The sequence below is a fragment of the Leptonychotes weddellii genome, chromosome 9, assembly GCF_054177405.1.
Source record: "Leptonychotes weddellii isolate Sample4059 chromosome 9, ASM5417740v2, whole genome shotgun sequence".
Classification (NCBI taxonomy): domain Eukaryota; kingdom Metazoa; phylum Chordata; class Mammalia; order Carnivora; family Phocidae; genus Leptonychotes; species Leptonychotes weddellii.
The window spans coordinates 80,839,317-80,862,281 of record NC_138377.1 but is presented as its reverse complement, the minus strand read 5'-3'; the positions used below and the strand labels follow the sequence as shown (position 1 = coordinate 80,862,281).

At 41.2% G+C, this 22,965-nt stretch overlaps 1 protein-coding gene across 1 annotated transcript in view; it reads left to right on the top strand.

Annotated features, from left to right (window-relative positions):
* Nucleotides 1–22,965, top strand: part of ATP8B4 (ATPase phospholipid transporting 8B4 (putative)) — a 160,095-nt gene that overhangs the window by 120,418 nt on the left and 16,712 nt on the right. The window contains exons 15-16 of the mRNA XM_081831858.1: nt 1,460–1,643; nt 2,166–2,503. Of these exons, the coding sequence (XP_081687984.1) occupies nt 1,460–1,643; nt 2,166–2,503 (522 nt within the window). The remainder of the gene's footprint in view (nt 1–1,459; nt 1,644–2,165; nt 2,504–22,965) is intronic.

Sequence of the window (22,965 nt, the reverse complement as noted above, 5' to 3'; positions counted from 1 at the left end):
ATGCTTTGTAGAATGTAATTGGGTCCTTCTTTATCAATCTGAGTCTAGGTTTTCACTTGTTGATGATAAGGAAGAAAAAGAGAGAAAAGGGGCCCATTCTAAGCAAGACAACCAGTTACGTACTTTCTCTTTCAGAAAGGGCAATTATATTTGAGAAAGCTAACTCACTGTTTCCCCTAGGAATCACAGGCCTTGACGTAAGAATTTTCTACATCAGAGTCATGTTGTATACTCATTCACCCATCCTTTCATTGATACCATTAACATTTATTACATGCCCAGGTCAAGATGTTGGAGCCTGAGGGTAAGGATATGACTAGAACACAGTTCTTGTTTTAGGGATTGCCGTCTAGTGGGAGAGCTAATCTCAAGTGGTATGACAATACTATATAATAGAGGAATGAACACAGAGCTTTCAGAGTATAGAGGCAGACACATTTAGTTTCTTGTGTGAAAGTCAGGGAAGACTTCCTGAAGGAAGTGGTGTTTCCAGGCACAGAAGGAGCAAGTACAAAGGCAGAGTCAAGAAAGAACCTATCACATTATGGAAACAAACAATTTGGCATGGTGAGAGTACAGAGTAAACTTAAAAGTGGTGGTAGAAGACAGAACTCAAAAGGAATATAGGGGCCAGATTATGATGGGCTGTGAATATCTTGCTAGAGATTCATTCAGAGACACTGATGACTCAAAGTTTAGGTGGATTCCTATTTCCTTTTAATGTGTTTATTAAATAATGTACAGTGAGGTGTTTTCTAGAAAACAAATTGCACAGTTAACTGCAAAGGATTATGCTCTCTTTTTCAGTCATTTCTTGGCATATATAAAGGTTGTGTGTATTTGGAGAGGAACAAGGCTGGAATTGGTTGGGAACCCTGACTGAGATGTAGGTTGCATGCAAGCCCCCCTTTTGCACAGGCCTCTCTCGATTTCAATCACTTTGTTTTTCAAGGGCTAATCTCCAGATCATCTGCTTTTCATTTGCCCCACCATTAACAACCACAACAACAAACACTAAATATACAAAACAACAATGCAAAGGAAACAAAAGTTACATCACATGGAACACAGAAGTCCCCATCATTTTGTAGTTCATTCTAAACTTGGTGAGATGGTGGACAGGTTCTTTCTTTTGCTTTTCTTTATTTTAGTGGATTCTGGAACTTTTCTGGCATTGAATTATATCTCACCCATGCAGCATGATAATATGTCAAGGACACACAAGGGCCCTGTGTCTTTTTATTTTTATTCTAAAATTCCTTGGCACTTAGTAGGAGTTTAGTGCTCATTTCTTTAGTTAGTTGTTTATGTGACTCTGGGTCAACAATGACTTGTTGAAATGAATTAAACTGTTGAGAAAAGAAATCAGTCGAGAAACAAGAAATCTGCCTCCCAAATGACACCTCTCATTGATTAGGTCTTGTTCTAATCTGGATTTTTTTTCTTTTTAATAACATAGGCCCATGCCCTAGAAAGTGATGTCAAGAATGATCTCCTAGAACTCGCCTGCATGTGTAAGACTGTGGTTTGCTGCCGAGTCACCCCCCTCCAGAAAGCCCAAGTAGTAGAGCTGGTGAAGAACTATAGGAATGCTGTCACTTTGGCCATAGGCGATGGAGCCAATGATGTCAGCATGATCAAAAGTAAGAGAATATTCACTCAGCAGGGTCTGCTGTAGACCCGGAGTCCTCGGGTTTAGCATTTGGCAAGATGTAATGGAAATTACACTGTAATTTTAATTTTACCACTGGTTCTAAAATGAATACTTCCTGGGTCTAATACATTTGGCATCATTAGCATTCATAGAAAAACCTTTGTCTTTAATTAAATCGTCTGTGTATTTTTAGACTAGAAAAGGATATTGATCACCTTATACTGTAGCTAGCTATGGTGTAAGGAATGAACAATGGACCCACAGTCCCGACATTTGGGGTTAATCCCAGCTTTGCCACTTACAAATCGTAAAACCTTATGCAAATTACTAAAATTCTCGGGCTAGTTTTCTCTTTTGGAAAACTAGGATAAATATCTAACTCGTGGTGTTTCATAAGATAATATATGCAAAAAATTATAAATGCTATAGCTATAAGATTTCTACAGATAAATAATGACTTAAAAGTGATTGTATATTTACGGAATGAAAGCATTCCTTTCTTCCTTTGTAGGTGCTCACATTGGCATTGGCATCAGCGGCCAGGAAGGACTGCAGGCAGTCTTAGCCAGTGACTATTCATTTGCACAATTTAGATACCTCCAAAGGCTTCTCCTTGTTCATGGAAGGTGGTCCTATTTCCGAATGTGCAAATTCTTATGCTATTTCTTCTATAAGAATTTTGCATTCACACTTGTGCATTTCTGGTTTGGTTTCTTCTGTGGTTTCTCAGCCCAGGTTGGTAAAAAAGTGCTTTTCTTTCTTTTATTAGATCCCCCTGAATTGCAGATGACTATTCTTCATAGCCCCTTATTAATAAATAGCATTTTTATATGTCTCATACAGATCACAGTATGACAGTTATGTAACTTATAGTTGAGCTTGAAACACAAAAAGAATATACATATAGCTGCAATTTTATTTATTTTTATTTATATATAGGTAACCAATGAATCTCCATCCTGTGTGTTTTTAAATTTTTATTGAAATATTTTGGTATGATGACAGATAAGCTTGGTGTGGAGCTTTCATTAGAATAGAAGCCTAAGAAACACTAACAAGAAATGTTGATGTATCTCAGGGAAGATGGTCACTCACCCAACACACTGACTGCATATGGACTGAGAGTAAATATGTTTTAAATTAGGGAGAAATAATTGATACCCTGACATCAAGGCTGTTTTGACAGCATTTCAACAGATAAAAATTGATAAACTAGATAATGGTAATACAACAGATAATGTTGGTAACAAGGAAGAAAAGTTAACAATTCCTAAGTTAGGATTCTATTTTTCTATCTACTCATATCCATTTTAAAAGATAGTTATTTCACCCCATATCTTGGATACCAGGAAAGTTTTGACCCTGGGTACCAACTGTGAAACATCAGGCCAATAGCATCTGAATATACTTATGAGTAAAAAAAAAAAAGAGAGAGAGAATGACATTGTAACCATAACTCTCATGAGAGATTTCTTCAACTGTTCTTCCTTCCTCTTGGATTTAATCATTGGTTTCAATGATATGCATAAAGCTATTTTTTTCAGTCATTTTATTCCAGAACAATGGAGTATGGATTAAATTGTAACATTTTGTGTTATTTTAAATGTGCCTAGGGAGATTAGTGAATCATTTTTGTAATGAATATAGATTTTGTGTGTTTTTCCCTTTATCTGAGAGGTTGAGATTTCTTTTTTTATGGGTTTCCTTTTTTTAATTTAAATTCAGTTAATTAACATATAGCATATTATTAGTTTCAGAGTTAGAGTTCAGTGATTCATCAGTTGCATACAACACCCAGTGCTCATTCCATCATGTGCCTTCCTTCATGCTGATTCCCCAGTTACCCCATTCCCCAACCCACCTCCCCTCCAGCAAACCTCAGTTTCTTTCCTATACTTAAGAGTCTCTTCTGGTTTGTCTCCCTCTCTGATTTCATCTTGTTTTATTTTTCCAAGGTTTGTTTTTTTTTTTTTTTTTACACTAACCAGAATAATGCTGTATATATTGTTCTTTGATGTGCTTGTTGGAGATGATCTCCGCCTAGCACAACTCCTTTTATCCACTCTATATTCCACAGAAATAGTGTTACTGTTTGGGTTGCTTCATTTTGCTGTTATAATTATGCCCACTTTTGTGCACAAACTTGGGCACAGGGGCTGGAATTTGAGGGGAAGAGTGTCAGTTGAGCCCTTGGCAATCTGAGGTGAAGGCATGTTGACTTGGCATTGAGCAGGTGGCAGGCCGTGCATGCTGACTTGGGCAGGAGGTTGGCTGGACTGTGAATTTGGGACCCACAGGCCGATGGCATCATGTGTGACAGGGATGTGGCTGGTTTTGCTTTTAACTTCTGTTTTTCTGGGAAACTCGATCTCTCCTTCTATTCTAAATGAAAGCCTTGCTGGATAAAGTATTTTGGCTGTAGATATTTTCCTTTTAGCAGTTGGAATTGATCATGCCACTCTCTTCTGGCCTGCAGAGTTTCTGCTGAAAAACCCACTAATAGCCTTATGGGGTTTGCCTTGTATGTCACTGCTTTCTTTTCTCTTGCTGCTTTTAAAATTCTCTCTTTATCATTACTTTGGGCCATCTTATTTACTTTGTGTCTTGGTGCAGACCTCTTTGGGTTGGTTTTGTTGGGGGCTCTCTGTGCCTCCTGGATCTGGATTTCTTTTTCCTTCCCCAAATTCAGGAAGTTTTCAGCTATTATTTCTTCAGACAAATCTTCTGCCCCCTTTTCTCGTTCTTCTCCTTCTGGGATCCCTATCATGAGACTGTTATGCTTGACAGTGTTGCTGAGTTCCCTGGGTCTATTCTCATTTTGCATATTTTTTCCCCTCTCATCTGCTCAGCTTGATTACTTTCTTTCTTTTTTTTTTTTTTTTTAAAGATTTTATTCATTTATTTGACAGAGAGAGAGACAGTGAGAGAGGGAACACAAGCAGGGGGAGTGGGAGAGGGAGAAGCAGGCTTCCTGCTGAGCAGGGAGCCCGATGTGGGGCTCGATCCCAGGACCCTGGGATCATGACCTGAGCCGACGGCAGACACTTAACAACTGAGGCACCAAGGCACCCCGCTTGATTACTTTCTATTACTCTGTCCTCTGGGTGGCTGATCTGTTCTTCTACTTCCTCTTGTTTGCTATTTATTCCAGGTCTATTTTTATTTCCATTTAGTGAGTCTAATAGCTCTAATTGGTTCTTTTTTATGTCTCCTATCTCTTGGTGGAGGATCTCATGGAGGTTCTGCACTCCTTTCTCAATTCTAGCGAGTAGCTTTATGAGCATTACTTTAAATTCTCTATCAGACATATTATTTATCTCCATTTTGCTTAGGTCTCCTGCTCTGATTTTGTTCCACTCTTTCATTTGGGACATATTCCTCTGTCTCCTCATTCTGTCTGTTGCCGTGTCTGTTTCTCTGTGTTAGGAAAGTCAGCTATGTCTCCCGCACTTGAAAGTAGTGACTTTATGAAGAAGAGGTCCTGCAACACAATGTCTCCTGTTGCCCAGAAAATGGTGCTTTGGGGGGTGTCTCCTATGTGTGTTGCTCCAGGGGTGTCCTACCATTGTGGCTGGGATGTGTTTGCCTTCAGTCCAGTGTGTGATGGCTCTCTGCCTGTTGTGGGCAGAGTCTGGTGCCGTGGTGTTATTGGTCCAGTCTGGGGCTGCCTTGGGCTTGAGTTGAGTCAGACCAGGCGTTTGCCACAGATGAAGTAGCACCAAACTGCAGGGCACTTTCCCTGTGTAGTCCCCTGAGAAGCTTTTGTTGGTGGGTGGGACCTGCAGTCAGACCAGCTGCCTGCCCCCAGCCCACTGCTGGGGTCACAGACTGGTGTGTGTGGTTATCTTGCCCTCTCCCTGGAGCAGGACTCACTTTGGAGTGGTGCTGACCCTTGTCTGGGCTGCATGCACACTGCCAGGCTTATGGTGGTCCTTTGATGGGATCTTGCCAAGAGTGATCAGAGGGGGTGGATCTGCTTTGCTGTGGTCTCTTGTCTATGCTGGGCTGCAGAGAGTCTGTTCTGCCATTTTTCGGGCTGCTTTCTGGGTTATTTATGCCGACGTGGGTGCTCTCTAGGCGGCCACATGGCAAGAGGTGAGCCCATGGTCGTCCTACTCTGCCATCTTCCCAGCTGATGTTGAGATTTCTTAAAATGAGGCACACCTATATCCATTCCTAATGTTCTCTTTTTTTTTTTTTTAAAGATTTTATTTATTTATTTGAGAGAGAGAATGAGAGAGAGCACATGAGAGGGGGGAGGGTCAGAGGGAGAAGCAGACTCCCCGCCGAGCAGGGAGCCCGATGCGGGACTCAATCCAGGGACTCCAGGATCATGACCTGAGCCGAAGGCAGTCGCTTAACCAACTGAGCCACCCAGGCGCCCCCTAATGTTCTCTTTTAAGAATAACATGCCCCAGAACTAAAAGCAGACTATGTTGATATTTTTGTTCACATATTTTGTAATCTCCAGACATTGAAGTAAAGCAAAAGTCTTGATTTTAGTTTCTCAGAAAGATGTATTCTTAGCACTACTTCAGAGAAGGCTGAGGTGCGGCTTACCTGCTCGTAATCTCACCTTGTCCAATACAAACAAATGTGAGGATGTGGCCTGTGCCTTCCTAGGCTGGGGACTTTTCCTCCACATAAAAATGAAGTAAGGCTATTCACTAAGCAGTCCTTCCAAGAGCCGCAGTTTTCATAGTGCAAAGGTTTGGAGCTTTTGAAAAATCACAGAACTATGAAGGGAGGCCTATACCCTCATTTAGATCTCTTAGGACACAGAAGAGTGGTCAATGATTTGTATTTACAGACACACAGAGCTTGGATAGCAGGTTTATTGCCAAAGTTTTCTTTGTTAAACTGTGAAGTTGTAAACTAATATTCAGTGACTTCTAACCTTTATATTTAGGTGATTTTCTGCTCTGCTTTCAAGATCTGATAAAACTGGTCAGAGTCAGATGTTAAGCAACTAGCTTTCCAATCCTCTCACCAGTATTTACCTTTTAAGAGAGAACAGCATGGGAGAACAATGATTATTCCAAAGACATGAGTACCTGATGCTTAAATCTAGTTGTAAGACATGCCACCAGTCTATGATTCAGTTTCTTAAATGTTTGGTTCAACTTAGCTTCGTTCCTCCCTTCCTTCCTCCCTCCTTCCCTTCACTTATTACACTGAAATCTCTAGTTTGTTGCACCATCTTTACTAGACTACTGTCAGTCCTGATTGGCCCTCTGTGTTGTTTCCTGTGCTGGTGAGTTGGGATGGACTAGTGGCTCTCAAGCTTTAATGTGAATGGGAATCACCTGGAGGGCTTTTAAAGCCCAGATCCTTGGGCCCACCTGAGTTTCTGATTCAGTAACTCTGAGATAGAGCCCAAGAATTTGCATTTCTAGCAAGTTCACTGGGAGATGCTGATGTTGCTGGTGGGTGACCATACTTTGAGAACCACAGGGTTGGCCAATATAGAAGAAAATCCAATGTTTCATTGAACCCAGAGTCCAGAATGAACTCCAGTCTGCTTTTTGTTTAGTCCATGCTAGACTCTGTTCATCTTTCCTGAGGCAGAGTGGGCAGTTAAGCAAAGAGCTTATTCCCCAAAATAGAATTTTTCCAGAGGGCTTAGAATCTCTTTACCCATCCTACCAAAGCCATCGCCCCTGAGGCTAATGCGTGCACTAATACAGGGTCAAGAGAAAAAGGGGTGTCTGTTTCAGGGTAGAGGATTGCTTTTCCCAATTTGCCTAGTCTATTTTATCTAGCTTAACCATAAGCTCCTTGAGGAAAGAAAGCACACCTGAATCATCGTCCATAATCTTGAATGACATCTGGCATATAGAAGCATCTGGGCATTTTCATGTTGTTGGGTGTTCCTAGAACCCTTTCTTGTGCTTGAGGCAGATGTAACAAGGAGAGTCATTCATATATGCCTACAGTCACTCCTGCAGGTTGTCGTTTACTGTACCTACACCCGGGGCTGTCTCTGCAGGCTCTACATCTGGTCTGTGTAAATGTGTACAGCCTGATCAGCACTGTGGGAAAAGGGCTTGTGCCTTAAGATCTCAGGGTGATCATGGCATTGATTTCAGAATGCAGAGTGATGTTTTTTGTATGTGTTATATTGTTTTAATATGGTAGTTAATTGGACCACAAATGATGCACTTAATTGTTCATATATTGCTTCATTATAGGAAAAATATAGAGTGGATTTCTAGCCCAACTCACCAGCACAGGAAAAAAACACAGAGGGCCATTCAGGACTGACAGTAGTCAAGTTTCCAGTTTTATTTTGTTTTACCTGAGTCATGGTTGATTTAAATAGGGCAGGGCAAATCCTCTTTAGGCAGAAGAGCAATCACCACATAAAACCAATTGAGCTATTGAGGAGGAGTCCAGGACTGTTATCCTTTTTGCCCTAATTTTTATGATGATTTGATCAAATTGGGATCCAGGCTTATACTTACTGAACAGGATCCCTTGGTCCCACTATTTAAGATTTTCATTCATTGGATGAATATTTATTAAGCCCATGGTATGTGTCAGACTATGGTTCCTGCTGGGGCTTGGCACGGTAAAGGATGTCTAAGGGATGCATTCTTAATGAAGTGTAATCTCACAAATTTTATGAGCTATCCCTTCTGTGGAGAATTTAAGGTTCTATTTCCAGACTTGTCAGAGAAGTATGTAAGCTTGTCAGGAAAGTGGCAAGTAGTAATTTGTCATCTTCTGTTGGAGAGGAACAGGCAGTAAGTCAGTGACAATGCCCACGTAATGGCATCAATGTTACGGTGTCATCTTCTAGGTGAAACCATTATATTGTTGGCACCAACAAGTAGGGATAAAACAAACTGCAATTATAGCTAACACTTATGTAGCACTTACTATGGGCCAGGCATTGTCTAAATGTTTTGCATGTATTAGCTCCATATTTACAATAACCATACGAAGTAGGTTTTATAATCATGGTCTATATCAGCTATTTTTAAAATACTTCTTAAAAAATTTAATTGTGGCTAAAGACACATAACATAAAGTTTAATGTCCTAACCATTTTTAAGTGTACAATTCAGTGGTGTTAAGTACATTCACATTGTTGTGCAATGGATCTCCAGAACCTTTTCATCTTGTAAAACTGACACTCTATACCCATTGAAAAACAACTTCCCATTTTTCCCTTCCTCCAACCACTGGAAAGCACTATTCTTTCTCTTTCTATGAATTTGACTGGAAAATTTGAAATGATCCATGTTCTGGTTCACTAATTCATTCTCCTGCTTGGTTGAGTCTGTTACTGATGCCCTATATTAAATTCTTTAGGTGAGTTTGTATTCTTCAGGCTAGGATTTCTGTTTGTTTTGATAATTTTGATTTCTTTGTTGAACTTCTCATTTTGTTCATACATTGTTTTCCTAATTTCATTTAATTGTGTGTTCTTATAGTTCGCTGACCTTTAAGAGGATTATTCTGAATTTTTTTGTTAGTCCATAGATCTCCATTTCTTTATATTCAATTACTGCCACCTTATTCATTTCCTTTGGTAGTGTTATTTTATCTGATTCTTCATGACCCTTGATTCTTTGAGTTGGTGTCTGCACATTTGAGGAAGTGGTGTCTACTTCCAGACTTAACAGGTTTGCTTCAGCAGGGAAAGACAGCTCAGCTCCATTGGAGTACTGGATGGGTCAGGTGGCAACATCTGTGGGCAGGCAGGGCTTCCTACAGGGTCTCTAGTTAGGCAAAGCCATTGCTTGTGCTCTGAGGTCAGAGGGACTGAATCTAGGTGGGCTCTGATTGGGCAGGGCTATGGATTAGGATCTGCAATTGCTCATGGTTGAATAAGGTCTCGGGCTGTGCTCCCTGACCAGATGGTGCTACTGGCTAGACTTTGTGTTCATGCAGGGTCATAGTCAGGGCTTTGTGATTGGGTGGGGCCTCAGCCTATGCACTGTGATCAGGCAGGACCATACGTATGCCCCTAAAGTTGGGCTGGGTCACTGTCTGGGCTCTCTCATCAAGTAGGACTACAGGCTATACTCCATGATTGGGTGGGGTTGCTGGCTGGGATCCCTGGAAGGATGGGGCTGTAGGCTATGTTTCACAATTGGCAGTTCTATAGGCTGAACTCTGCTGCAGGGTGGGGCTGTAGGCTTGGTTTCCTGGATGGGTGGTACCATAGACTGGGCTTTGAGGCTGCCCAGGGGCACTCTTTAGGGCCCCTGGTTTTGTGGGGCCAGAGGCTATACTTTAACTGTAAGGCAGGGCTGCTGGTTTGGGTTCCAGCATAACAGGACTGTAGGATGGGCTCTGTGGCTACCTGGGATCTCTGGTTGGGTGGGGTTGGAGACTGTACTCAGCAGTTGGGTGGAGCTGTGAATTTTCTTCCCTGCCTAGGTAGGATCATAGAATGGGCTCCATGGTAAATACAGCTCTTTGGCTGGGTACCCGAATCAGGCAGAACTCCCAACCAAGCTCCCCAACCAGACATAACCACTGACTTGTCTCTGCAGATTGGCAGAACCCCCAGTAGGGATCTCTGCTCCAGTGCTGCTGCAAGTTGGAGTGAGGTCCATTAAGATCCGAGTGCTGGTTGCTGTATGCCTCTCCTCCTATCTCCATCTCCAACTGATCCTCAGTGGTTGAGCCCTGCAGATTACTCCAGTCATCCCCATGAGATAAGACCTGAGTAGGGCTCCTGGGAAGTATCCTGCAATGCTGGAAGAGCTGGATGTCTACCTTGGTTGGGTTCTCCTTTTCTCACTGGAGAAACCTCAGGCCCAAGGGGCCACCTTGGTGAGGCACTATGCCGGCCTTGGGGAGGGGGATATGGTCAGAGTGGAGCTACTCCTCTTGCCCTTCTAGTGTGGTCCTTCTCAGTCTCTGTGCTTTAGCTTCAGGTCCTGGTTCTGGGATTTTCACAATGGTGTCCAGTCTGTAGGTAGTTGTTTGTTGGTATTCTTGTGAGGCTGACTGAAGCTGCGGATGACCTGCATTGCCATCTTGATGACATCACTCCTGAAGTCACTTTTTTTTTTTTTTTCAGAGAGCATTTCTGTGGCTTCTGCCAGTTTTCTGGGGATACTGCCTAACTGAGACCTCTTTTTCTGTTCCAGGATTTTTTTGACTTTGAATTGCAAACTCTGGTGAATACCATTTATGGTCCAAATTTTCAGGAGAAATTTTTTGTCTCTTCCTTTGAGCTAGTGCCACGGTTCACATAGGTGGTCCCTCTGAGCACGAAGATTTGTTCTTCCTTTACTTTTACACTAAGGATTCAGCCCTTTGCTGCCTTAGTTTTATGAGAATGTTAGATTCCCCATGTGGTCTAATCTTGGCAACAGTAATGATGTCAGAATAAATAGTGTGTTAGAGTCAATGAGAATTGGTATTATTACCCAAACTCATTTGGCATGGAACCCCACTTTTCCAAGCAACATGCATAATGTCCTTAGAACAGATGCCATACAGAGTCCACTTTGGGAAATTCTGGAATAGAGGTCTCTACAGCAACAGTTGCAAAATCTGACATCACCTGCTTCCAGTGTTTTGGAAGCAGGAAGATGTAGGAAGGACAAAATGATGCTAAAAATACTATCCCCATAGGAATAAGCTATTTATATGTTTCTCCCTTTCAAAAACTTCTGTTTTTTAAATTAACTCTAGTCCAGGGGACAAAATAGCCTTTTTTCCTATGCTGAAGTGGGGAGTTTACATTTCAACTTCTGTAGTCTTTTCCAATATCCTCAGTTTTTTCCACATTACAAAAATAATTATGTGTGAATATGTATCACCTTTTATATATTGGAGACCATACTCTTTTTATCTTTCTTGTTTCAAAAAAAAAAACACTACATTTTGAGAAACACCTCTGGTTTTACATTCTTTAAAAACTGTTATTTTTCTTTTTTTTAAGATTTTATTTATTTATTTGACAGAGAGAGACACAGTGAGAGAGGGAACATAAGCAGGGGAGTGGGAGAAGGAGAAGCAGGCTTCCTGCAGAGCAGGGAGCTGGATGCGGGGCTCGATCCCAGTACCCTGGGATCATGACCTGAACCAAAGGCAGACACTTAACGACTGAGCCACCCAGGCGCCCCAAAACTGTTATTTTTCTTAATGGCATTCTGAAATATGGATTTATTATAAATTATTTCACGTTTCTGATTGTATGAACATTTAAGTTGTTGATATTTTACGTTGATTAATTCATTCCTTGCCCATATCTGTGAGTCACAAAAGATTGTCAAATTGCTAATAGGAATACTTGTTTACCATCTTGGGAAGAGAAAAAAGAATGATGAATAGGTCAAATAGGTCAAGTGTCTTACCCACTTGGAACTCATTTTCTCAACCAGGAAGTGAAGAAATGGATAAATAGGTCCAACAGAAGACTGTAATGGAAGTTAACATGAGAACATGGGAAAAGGAAAAATGTGTGAGGATCTGGGATGACTTCAGGGGCTCAATAAATTTCAAGTGAGCCTATGGATATTTTCAAAATTGAGTGGAAGTCTGAAGGTGTGAACTCTCCCTACCCTGCAGGGATTTAGGGCTGATTTGTGTAAGGGTGTGAGACTGTAGAGGAGCAGGAGGAAAACCCTCCCCTCCTACCTGAACTCTTTCCAAATGACCTAAAGATTAGCTGAATTTGAAATCTCATTTTAATTTCTACAATTCCATTTAAAACCATCTCATTCAGAACCATATGATCCTCTCAATTGATGCAGAAAAAGCATTTGACAAAATACAACATCCGTTCCTGATTAAAACTCTTCAGAGTATAGGGATAGAGGGAACATTCCTCAATATCATAAAAATCATCTATGAAAAGCCCACAGTGAATATCATTCTCAATGGGGAAAAACTGAGACCTTTTCCCTTAAGGTCAGGAACATGACAGGGGTGCCCACTCTCACCACTGTTGTTCAACATAGTGCTAGAAGTCCTAGCATCAGCAATCAGACCACAAAAAGAAATAAAAGGCATCCAAATTGGCAAAGAAGAAGTCAAACTCTCTCTTCGCAGATGACATGATACTTTCCGTGGAAAACCCAAAAGACTCCACCCCCAAATTAGTAGAACTCACACAGCAATTCAGCAATGTGGCAAGATACAAAATCAATGCCCAGAAATCAGTTGCTTTTCTATACACTAACAATGTAACTATAGAAAGAGAAATTAAGGAATCGATTCCATTTACAATAGCAACAAAAAACATAAGATACCTAGAAATAAACCTAACCAAAGAGGTAAAGGACTATACTCTAGAAACTACAGAACACTTATGAAAGAAATTGAGAAAGACACAAAAAGATGGAAAAACATTCCATGCTCATGGATTGGAAGAATAAACATTGTTAAAATGTCTATGCTGCCCAGAGCAATCTACATTTTCAGTGCCATCCCTATTAAAATACCATTGGCATTTTTCAAGGAGCTGGAACAAATAGTCCTAAAATTTGTATGGAATCAAAAGACCTCAAATTGCCAAGGGAATATTGAAAAAGAAAAACAAAGCTAGGGCATCACGTTGCCTGACTTCAAGCTATATTACAAAGCTGTGATCACCAAGACAGCATGGTATTGGCACAAAAACAGACACATAGACCAATGGAACAGAATAGAGACTCCAGAAATGTACCTCAACTCTATGGTCAACTAATCTTTGACAAATCAGGAAAAAATATGCAATGGAAAAAAGACAGTCTGTTCAATAAGTGGTACTGGGAAAATTGGACAGCTACATATAGAAGAATGAAACTGGACCATTCTCTTACACCATACACAAAGATAAAATGGATGAAAGACCTCAGTGTGACACAGGAATCCATCAAAATCCTAAAAGAGAACATAGGCAGTAACCTCTTAGACATTGGCCACAGCAACTTCTTTCAAGATACATCTCCAAAGGCTAGTGAAGCAAAATCAAAAACGAACAAGCTAAAGATCAAGATAAAGAACTTTTATCTTGATAAAAGATAAAAAGCTTCTGCTTTTTATCAAGATAAAAAGCTTCTGCACAGCAAAGGAAACAGTCAACAAAACTAAGAGGCAACCCATGGAATGGGAAAAGATATTTGAAAATGACATTACAGATAAAGGGCTGATATCCAAGATCTATAAAGAACTTCTCAAACTCAACACTCAAAAAAATAACCCAGTCAAAAAATGGGCAGAAGACATGAAAAAACACTTATCCAAAGAAGACATACAAATGGCTGACACATGAAAAAAATGCTCAACATCACTAGCCTTCAGGGAAATAGAAATCAAAACCACAATGAGAGACCACCTTACACCAGTTAGAATGGCAAAAATTAATAAAACAGGAAGCAACAAATGTTGGCAAGGATGTGGAGAAAGGGAAACCCTCTTACATAGTTGGTGTGAATGCAAGCTGGTGCAGCCACTCTGGAAAACAGTATGGAGATTCCTCAAGATGTTAAAAATAGAGCTACCCTACAACCCAGCAATTGCACTACTAGGTATTTACCCCAAAGACACAGATGTAGTGAAAAGAAGAGGCACATGCACCCCAATGTTTATAGCAGCAATGTCCACAATAGCCAAACTGTGGAAGGAGCTGAGATGCCCTTCAACAGATGAATGGATAAAGGTTCATGTATACAGTGGAATATTCCTTAGCCGTCAGAAAGGATGAATACCCACCATTTGCATCAGTATGGATGGAACTGGAGGGGATTATGCTAAGTGAAGTAAGTCAAGCAGAGAAAGACAATTATCATATGGTTTCACTCATATGTGGAACATAAGCAATAGCACGGAGGACCATAGGGGAAGGGAGGGAAATCTGAAGGGGGAGAAATCAGAGAGGAGGACAAACCATGAGAGGCTGTGGACCCTGGCAAACAAACTGAGGCTTCAGAGGGGAGGGGGTGTGGGGGGATGGAGTAACAGGGTAATGAGTACTAAGGAGGGCACGTATTGTGAGCACTGGGTGTTATATGCACCTATGAATCATTGAACACTACATCAAAAACTAATGATGTACTATACAGTGGCTAACTGAATATAAAAAAAAAACCTCAGAAACCCTTTTAAAAAACTGCATGGCATTGGCAGCAGGGAGGTCTTACTTAACAGTATTGTGTACAGCAAGACATATCTTACAGAACAGGTGTTATATCACTCTGACGGTGGAGACTCTGGTGTTTCCCAGCCCCACCCACATGAGTGTGGCCTGGTATGCTAGTAATCCAGGGACTGGCTGTGAGGGTAACATGGATGTGGATCTTGAAATGGTAGGGATTGTCGTCTCTTTTCCATTCCGTCTTTCGCTAGAAGGTCCTGATTAGTAACAAGTGTAACTGAAAAATCCTTTGCCTTTTTTTCTTAGCCCTTTTTTTCCCAAAGACAGTATGCTATAAATGAGGCAACTGAAAAGAAAACAGCATATTTGGGAGAGACACTAGTCTACAGATTGTGAGAATTTTTGAATAGGGGACATTTTTGCAGTGATGCTTTTTTCCCCCTCACCCCGCATTGAAATTATTTAGCTGGCATTGGCCTTCAAAGCCATGTGTTGGGTAACTGGGCTTTTGTAGCTCTTAAAGCCCATTGAATAACCACTTAGTTCCAGTCTGTTAATGGAAGTAGGCCATCTGAGGTCTTTCGACCCCTGCCATCCCTCCCCTAAGTTGCTTCAGTGGAACTGAATGCTCCACAGAGAAATGCAGCCAGTAGTAATAAAAACTCTAGAGCCTGGCAGATTCAGGAATAAACATGTGTTTTGAGGCCCTTCCTTATCAGGCCTGATCCCCAATCACTTGTCTGTCCAACCTTGACAGGAGTGAGACTCACACAAACATCCTCTGACACACAGCCTAGAGTCTTTGAATTCCCGTTCATTTAACAAGAATAAACTGAGGGCCAGTTTAGGGCCAAGTGCTCTCCAAGGACACCAGAATGAACCAGAGGGATGCAGTTCCTGCCTTCAGGGAACTTACAGTCTGGAAACGATTTTGTTTTCATAAATGTGAAACTGGTGTTGAGTAGTCACCTTTGGTAGAAAATAAGGATTTTTTCCATCAAGAGTTTTTTTGAATTAAATTTGTCATGGATGAGCTGTGTCTTGGGGCCAACCCTGTCTAATCCCAACATGATTCATAGCACTTTGATACTTCTTTCCTGCACCTCTCAGCAGATTGCTTTGAAATAATCCACTCTGCAGCTGAAAATATCTGATAAAATGTAAACAGATTGTGCTTTCTTAGACACAATGTTGACTTTTAAAAACAACAGTTTAGTTTCTTAATGAAGTGACATGTGCTATATCTTTACTACCTTGGCCTGTCTCTGGGGGCCTGGTAAATTTTATGCAGACTCTTATTCTCTGATGATAGCTCCAGGAGATTCCCATCAATGCCCCATCCTGGTAGGTGGGCTGGGGCAGATGTGCAAGCCAATCCAGCTATGGTGTGTGATGCTCCAAGGGGCTGGGGGGTGGAACCATTCATTGCCTGTCAGATGGTGATGGCTTTAGGACATCTCAGATGAATGATGATGTAATCCAGGCTGGGTTGTACTTGGTTTGTGGACCTTCTCCTGGTTAATTTCAGGGCGCTAACCTCTGTTGTGGTTGCTTTGGGACACATGGGGAAAGAATCCCCTTGGGAGGGGCAATACCCCTTTCACTTGCTTTGCTGGGTGGACTTTCTTGGAGAAACAGCTGGGACACAGAACAAAAAGTATACGTTTTGTCGAAATCTGGAATCTTCGCTCTGTCAGGGAATGTCAGAGATATTGAGTCCAGCCCCTCTTACAGAGGAGGAGCCTGAGTCCTGCAAGATCTGAGGATCAGTCATGTGCAAGGCTGGGACTGGAACCCACATTTTCTGACTCTCTCTTCATTGCTCCCTCTATTCTGCTTGATAATTGGCCACTGCAGTTGTCACAGACTTGGAAGAGAGAATGGCTATATCTTCCTTTAAAAAAAAAAAAAGTTTTCACCCAACCCCTAATCAGGGCAAGTGTTTGCTTTATTTGGTATCTAAAGGAGAAACATCCCACAACACTTGGTACAATAGGACTATGAGGAGAAAATAAAGTCTTACTGAGAGAGAGCTAATGTCTGGGGGGTGGGGGTTCCCACAAATTAGGTCCTTAGAAAGGGCAGACTGTCTCCTGGAATCATCTGGAAGCTTGAAGCCATTTTTTTTTTTTGGCCAGCAAACACTCCTACCAAACTGCCACTAAGAATTTAAATATGATCTGTCCTGGTAAGATTTCCAACAAAATTTCTGGACCAAAGGGGTTTGGATAAAGGTCAGAGGAGTCTCTAAACTGAATCATGGACCCTTTTTGAGGTCATGCCTTATCCCAATCTGTTATCAAAGCCTGCGTGATTATCATGGAATCCACTGTGGCTTGTGTGCACTATTTGTATGAGTAACTTACTTTAAAAGCACCCTATAACCTCAGGATTTTTAATAAATATGAACTGTCCCCCAAGAACCAAAAAAAAAAAAAAAACAAAATCAAAAACCAAAAAACAACCCACCCCATTGGTTGAAGCCCTATTTAGGAAATTCATGTTTGAAACTATGTAACTACTGGCACTGTGTACTTGGGGGGTGATATTATCTGATGACAATTTATCATTGTCAGTGAGATACAGGGCTGTGTATTTTTTTTTTTAATTCTGCTGTGATATGGAAACAATTATCTTGTCAAGTCCAGAAAAACTTTAGTTCTGTCAAACAATATAAGAAAACTCACAACGAAAAATTTGGAAAGTGACCTGAAAGAGTGCGACTAATCTCTAGGCTTTGATGACTTCTTGGATGTGATTACCTGTGAGTCCTTCTCAACATGGCATGGTGGTTCCTCTCCCCCTTGCCTTCCAGATGTGCTCTATGGAAAACCCAGGGAGAGGTGGGTGCTCAGGCAGGGGCCATTCCTCCTGGCTCCTGCTAGTGGGTTTCTGTTAATTACACAAATCAGGAACAGATGTGCTGAGACTGAGCACCTCATATTTATTCCACAATGTGTTTTCTTTAAATGACAAATGTTTTTTAGGGCCAAAAAGAAAAATATCACTATATAGTTTTTTGCTACAACATGCAGTAAAGTGGGGGGCGATATGTGTCTCCAAAGGGGTAGTCCATCTTGTCATTTGAATAAGGAGCTAAGCCAATGGTCTCAGAGTGGAAAGCCCTTTGTAACTGTTTAAGAGTCTTAAGGTCTATTTAAACGTGGTATTCTATAAATCATAGATTGTGTGTTCCTCAAGCTGTTAGATTGTAATTTGTAGCTGGAGTATTTTTACTCTATCTAAAAGGGTTGATAAGGTTGATAAATTGCTCCCACAAAGAAGTGAGCGAGGAGGAGCTTTCCTTAAATAGTAAAACAGTAAAGTTGGAAAAATGGGGAACTTTTCTCTTCCTTTTTTTCTGATCTGTGAAGAGATACTTACACAGTTCCAAACAGATGAGTGGTATCTCGTAGGAGCATGACTTTTCTCTTTTATTCAGAATATTGGAGATGGGAAAAGAAAATTTGGAAGTTGGGGGGGGGTAATGGCTGCCCCTAGGAGTACAAGGGCCTTAGGACAAATACTTTTTTGGAGATCTTTTGTTTATATAAACCATTTGAGTCACCCAAAGTCAGCGTGCTGCCACCATTTGACTGGTCTAGTCTCAGGCCAGAATGCTTCCTACACCAGAGGCTCCAGAAAAATCATTTTCCCTCCTTCCTTGGCCCCTCCAATCTCTTTGGGGCATCTGGTCAACCTACATGTGGGTGCATGTTTGTTTGAGATGGAGGTGGTGGAGGTAGGCGGTTTAGGGCTTGAGCATGCCAGGAAGGGGAGAAGCCGGGATAGGTTCCTTGTAGGTCATCATTGGGGCTAGTGTGCCCCTCCCAGCTGGTCCTAGTCACCAGAAGGGGCCTTAAAAACTTTCTGAGGGTATATAAGGGCCTTAAGGAGAAGTAGGATAACTATTTGAGTAGTTGGAGACCTCTTACAAGGGGAGGAAGAAGTCTGTTGTAGAAGAAATACTGCTTGTGACTTTGTTTGTGGAAGCCCCTAAAGCCTCTAAACTATGTCAAACCAATGCACATAACCCAGGAATGTGTTTTTTTATTCTTTTTTTTAAGTTTTATTTTTTTAAAGATTTTATTTATTTATTTGACAGAATACAAGCAGGGGAGCGGGAGAGGGAGAAGCAGGCTCCCCACTGAGCAGGGAGCCTGATGCGGGGCTCGATCCCAGGACCCTGGGATCATGACCTGAGCCGAAGGCAGACGCTTAACGAACTGAGCCACCCAGGCGCCCCAGTGTTTTTTTATTCTTAAGGTGAATGACTCAGGTTAACACATTTTCGTAGAGCCTGAGGCAAAACTAGAAGTAAAGAGTGAGTGATATAATTAAGTTTTCATGAGGAAAATGCTTAACACTATCAAGATATTCAGTTTTCCTTAAATCTTGTTCTCTAATTTTCTATTTATTTCATTAATATAGTAGCTTGTTATAAAAATAAATAGCTGTAGCAATAAAGAATTGCATTTTCATAAAAATTATTAGTAGAGAAATAGACCTTTTTCTTTATCCGTTAAATGTACCACTTGAAGCTTGGATCCTTGCATGCTCCTTCCTCCCGCTTTCCCTCCTTTTTTCCCCTGCCTCTTCCACCCTCTCTCCTTCCTTCCCTGCCTTCCATACATAATAAAGGTGTTCACTAACTGAGCACTGTTTGTCAGATGCTGCTGTACTGGCATTTATTCATTTCATTGAACACTAAAGGCCTCCCTCAAATCCTCACTTTATAACCTAGGAACCTAAGACTCAGAGAGATTGAGTATCTTACACAGTTCTGTCTTCTGACTCCAGTGCCCTTATGGTTAGGACCCCAGCATCCTTGTGTTGAATGCTTGCCATGTGCCAGGCACTGAGGTGGGTTCTTGGGTCCCAACAGATGAATAAATTCTATAATCTGCTCCCAAAGAGCTCGCAGCCTAGTGGGATGGGGCTAGAAACAAGCACATAAATAATTGCAAGCTGATAATTATGAAGCAGTGAGGTATGAATGTCATGGGACCACCAAGGAGTGGCCTAGAACCCAAGCCTAGAGGGTAGGAGTGGGCAGGGCTCAGAAAGGCTTCCTGGAAGCTCTGTGCCTGGGCTGACCCTTCAAGGATCAATCATAGTGAAGCAGGTAAGGAGTAAGAGGATTAGCATCCCGGCAGGGAGGACATCAGAAGGAAAGTCACAAAGATAAAGAAGGCCTGGGCAGAAACAGAAACTATCTGGCATGGTTATTGCAGTGGGATTTGGGGATTACTTTGATGTGGGGTGTTGGAAAGAGGGAGAAATATTAGATATCTGGCTTGGGTTCTGGGATGAGTGTAGCAGAGTCAGAAACTGATATAGGGAACATAGGAAGAGGGCCTGGTTAAAGGGGTGTGAGAAGAAGTTCAGGTCTGGACATACTGAGTTTGAGGAGCTGTGGCACATCCTCAAGGCAACATCTAGTAGCAAGTTAAATATGTAACATTTACAAAGAGTTGTGTAAAATAATTCAACAAATATTTATAGAGCACCTACTATTGGCTGACACTGTTCTGGGCACTGGAGTTACAGATGTGAGTAAGTCTCTGTTTCATGGAGACTGTATCTTAGTGGGATAAAGGCAGGTAATAAAGAAGTAAATCAGCAAGATAATTTCAGAATTGTTATTAAGGAAGAATGGGGTAATGTAAAAAAGTCTCCTTGAGAAGGTAACATTGGAGCTGTGAGCTGAGTGTTCAGAGGAAACTTTCATATGAATACTCTGAGGTTAAAGTATTCTAGGTAAAGGGCATAGCAAGTGCAAATCTGCTGAGGTAGGAATGAGCTGGTCCTAGAGAAAGATAATCAGTGAAGCAGAGGGAGGGGGGAGGAAGGGCACTGAGTGAAGCTGAAGAGGTGGGCAGGTGTGGGATCCGGAAAGGCTACAGGCTGTGGTGGAGTGTGGATTTCATCCCATGTCCATTGGAGGCTTTGGGCCTGGGTCAATGTCACTGGTATCATTTTAAATGAAATGTCCAGCATACAAATTGTATTTCTTGTATACTCTCAATTATATAAGAAAACAGCCTTTAAGGAAACTTGCCAAATGATACCACTGATTGAGAGAGGCGGTTTCATGTAGTGGTCAGGTTGTGAGGTCAGGGTACCAAGGCTGGAACTTGGTCCTGACACTTGCTCAGCCAACGCTTCTCAAACCTTTGTGAGCTTAGGATCCTATCTATCAATATTTATCATATTAGAAATTAAAATGGAGAAAACATTTAAACATTTCCTTTATTGATTCATTAAAAAATAATGAACCCATGACATGTTTACCTAAATGGCATATTTTGATGAGAAAAAAAATTGTATTTTTCAAAACAAAAACTAAGAAGAGTGGCATTTTTTAAAAAAAAGATTTTATTTATTGAGAGAGAGAGAATGAGCAGTGGGGAGGAGAAGAGGGGAAGAGAGAGAGAGAAGCAGACTCCCTGGTGAGCAGAGAGCCTGATGCAGGACTCGATCTTGGGACCCAGAGATCATGGCCTGAGCTACAGATACTTAACCGCCTGAGCCACCCAGGCGCCCCCCAAGGGTGGCATTTTTTTATACTTAATCTTTTACTATTTGGCACAGTAGGAGGCAGCCAGGTTCTCATATCTGCTTCTGTATCCAGTTGGTTATGACATCACGAGTCCTAGACACTCATGGGAGAACGAGAGTAAAAAGGGAATATAGGTAACTGCTTACTATCATTGTGAAAATAGTCTTGACGTGAGGATCCCCTGAAAGTTCCCTAGGCCACACTTCAAAAATCTTTGTGTTACAGGTATGACATTGGGCTATCTCTTAACATGTTGGATGGGCTTCAGTTTCCCCATCTTTACACTGAGAGCTGCTAATAGTACCAACCCCATAGGGTTGTTGTGAGGATTTAAGGAGTCAGTATATGTTAAGCCCTTAAAATAGTGCCTGGTACATAGCAGGTGCTCAGTAAGGATCAGCTAGTTTCTTTTTGTTATTATGATTCCGAGTGGCAGTAACAACGCTTCCAAGAAATTGCAAAAACTCATTTAAACTTTATTTTCACTGACTTTTCCCTTCCTGTCCTCTCTTGTTCCAGTTGTGAAATGAGGTTTCAAATCGGAGTACCAACTTGCAAATGCTGCTGCCAAATGACTGTAGGTTTTAATGCTGACCTGTTTGCAGTCATGATGGCACTTTGTGCCAGACCATCAGCTCCTCGTGCCATAATTTCCCAGATTCTTTCTTCCTTCCTAATACCTGAAATCATCTCTTCTCAGTGGCAGCTAACTGGTGGAGGAAGAAGTGATTTGATAGCATTAGGTTCTGCTTGGGGCTACAAGACTTCAGTTTGACTGCTTCTCCATTAGAAAGTTGTCCAAACTGTAATTGTGACATGAATTGATATATTGGAGGAATGAAAGTCAAATGCCATCATCAAATTGTTGAAGATTTGTGTCAGTTTCTTTTTTTCTTTTTTTTTGGATAGGGGCAAGTGAAATTGTCAATCTTGGCTTCACAGTGGAATTACCTGGAAAAATTTTTTAAATTACCAGTGCCTGGATCATCCCAACCCCAAAAGATACCGACTTAACTGCCCTAGGATGTAATACGAGTCTCAGGATTTTAAAAATCCTCCCACTGTCCTAAGTCTCACCAGGCCGTGACTAAGAAGGCCACATATTTCCCTTTTTTATTGTAAAATATAACGAATCTACAGAGTACATAATACATAAATGTCAGCTTAACAAATTGTTGTAAAATGAGCACCTATGTAGCCATAATCTACTGTAAGAAACAGAACATTGCCAACCCCCCAAAGCTCTTCTTGCCTTTTCTTAGTCATGCTTTTTCCAACCGTCTAGAGGTAACCATTACCCTGACATTTTATAATCACTTTGTGGCTTTGTTTCATAACTTTTCCATATGAGCATGAATCCCTAAACAACACAGAGCAGATTGACACATTTTAGAATTTTATTAATATGGAATCCTACTTCTTTGGCTTCTTTTGCTTAACCTTATACGTTTTTTAAAAAATTTTATTTTCTTACGTTATGTTAGTCACCATACAATACGTCATTAGTTTTTGATGTAGAGTTCCATGATTCATTGTTTTCATATAACACCCAGTGCTCCATGCAGTACGTGCCCTCCTTAATACCCATCACCAGGCTAACCCATCCCTCCAACCCCTCCCCTCTAAAACCCTCAGTTTGTTTCTCAGAGTCCATAGTCTCTCATGGTTCATCTCTCCCTCTGATTTCCCCTCCTTCATTTT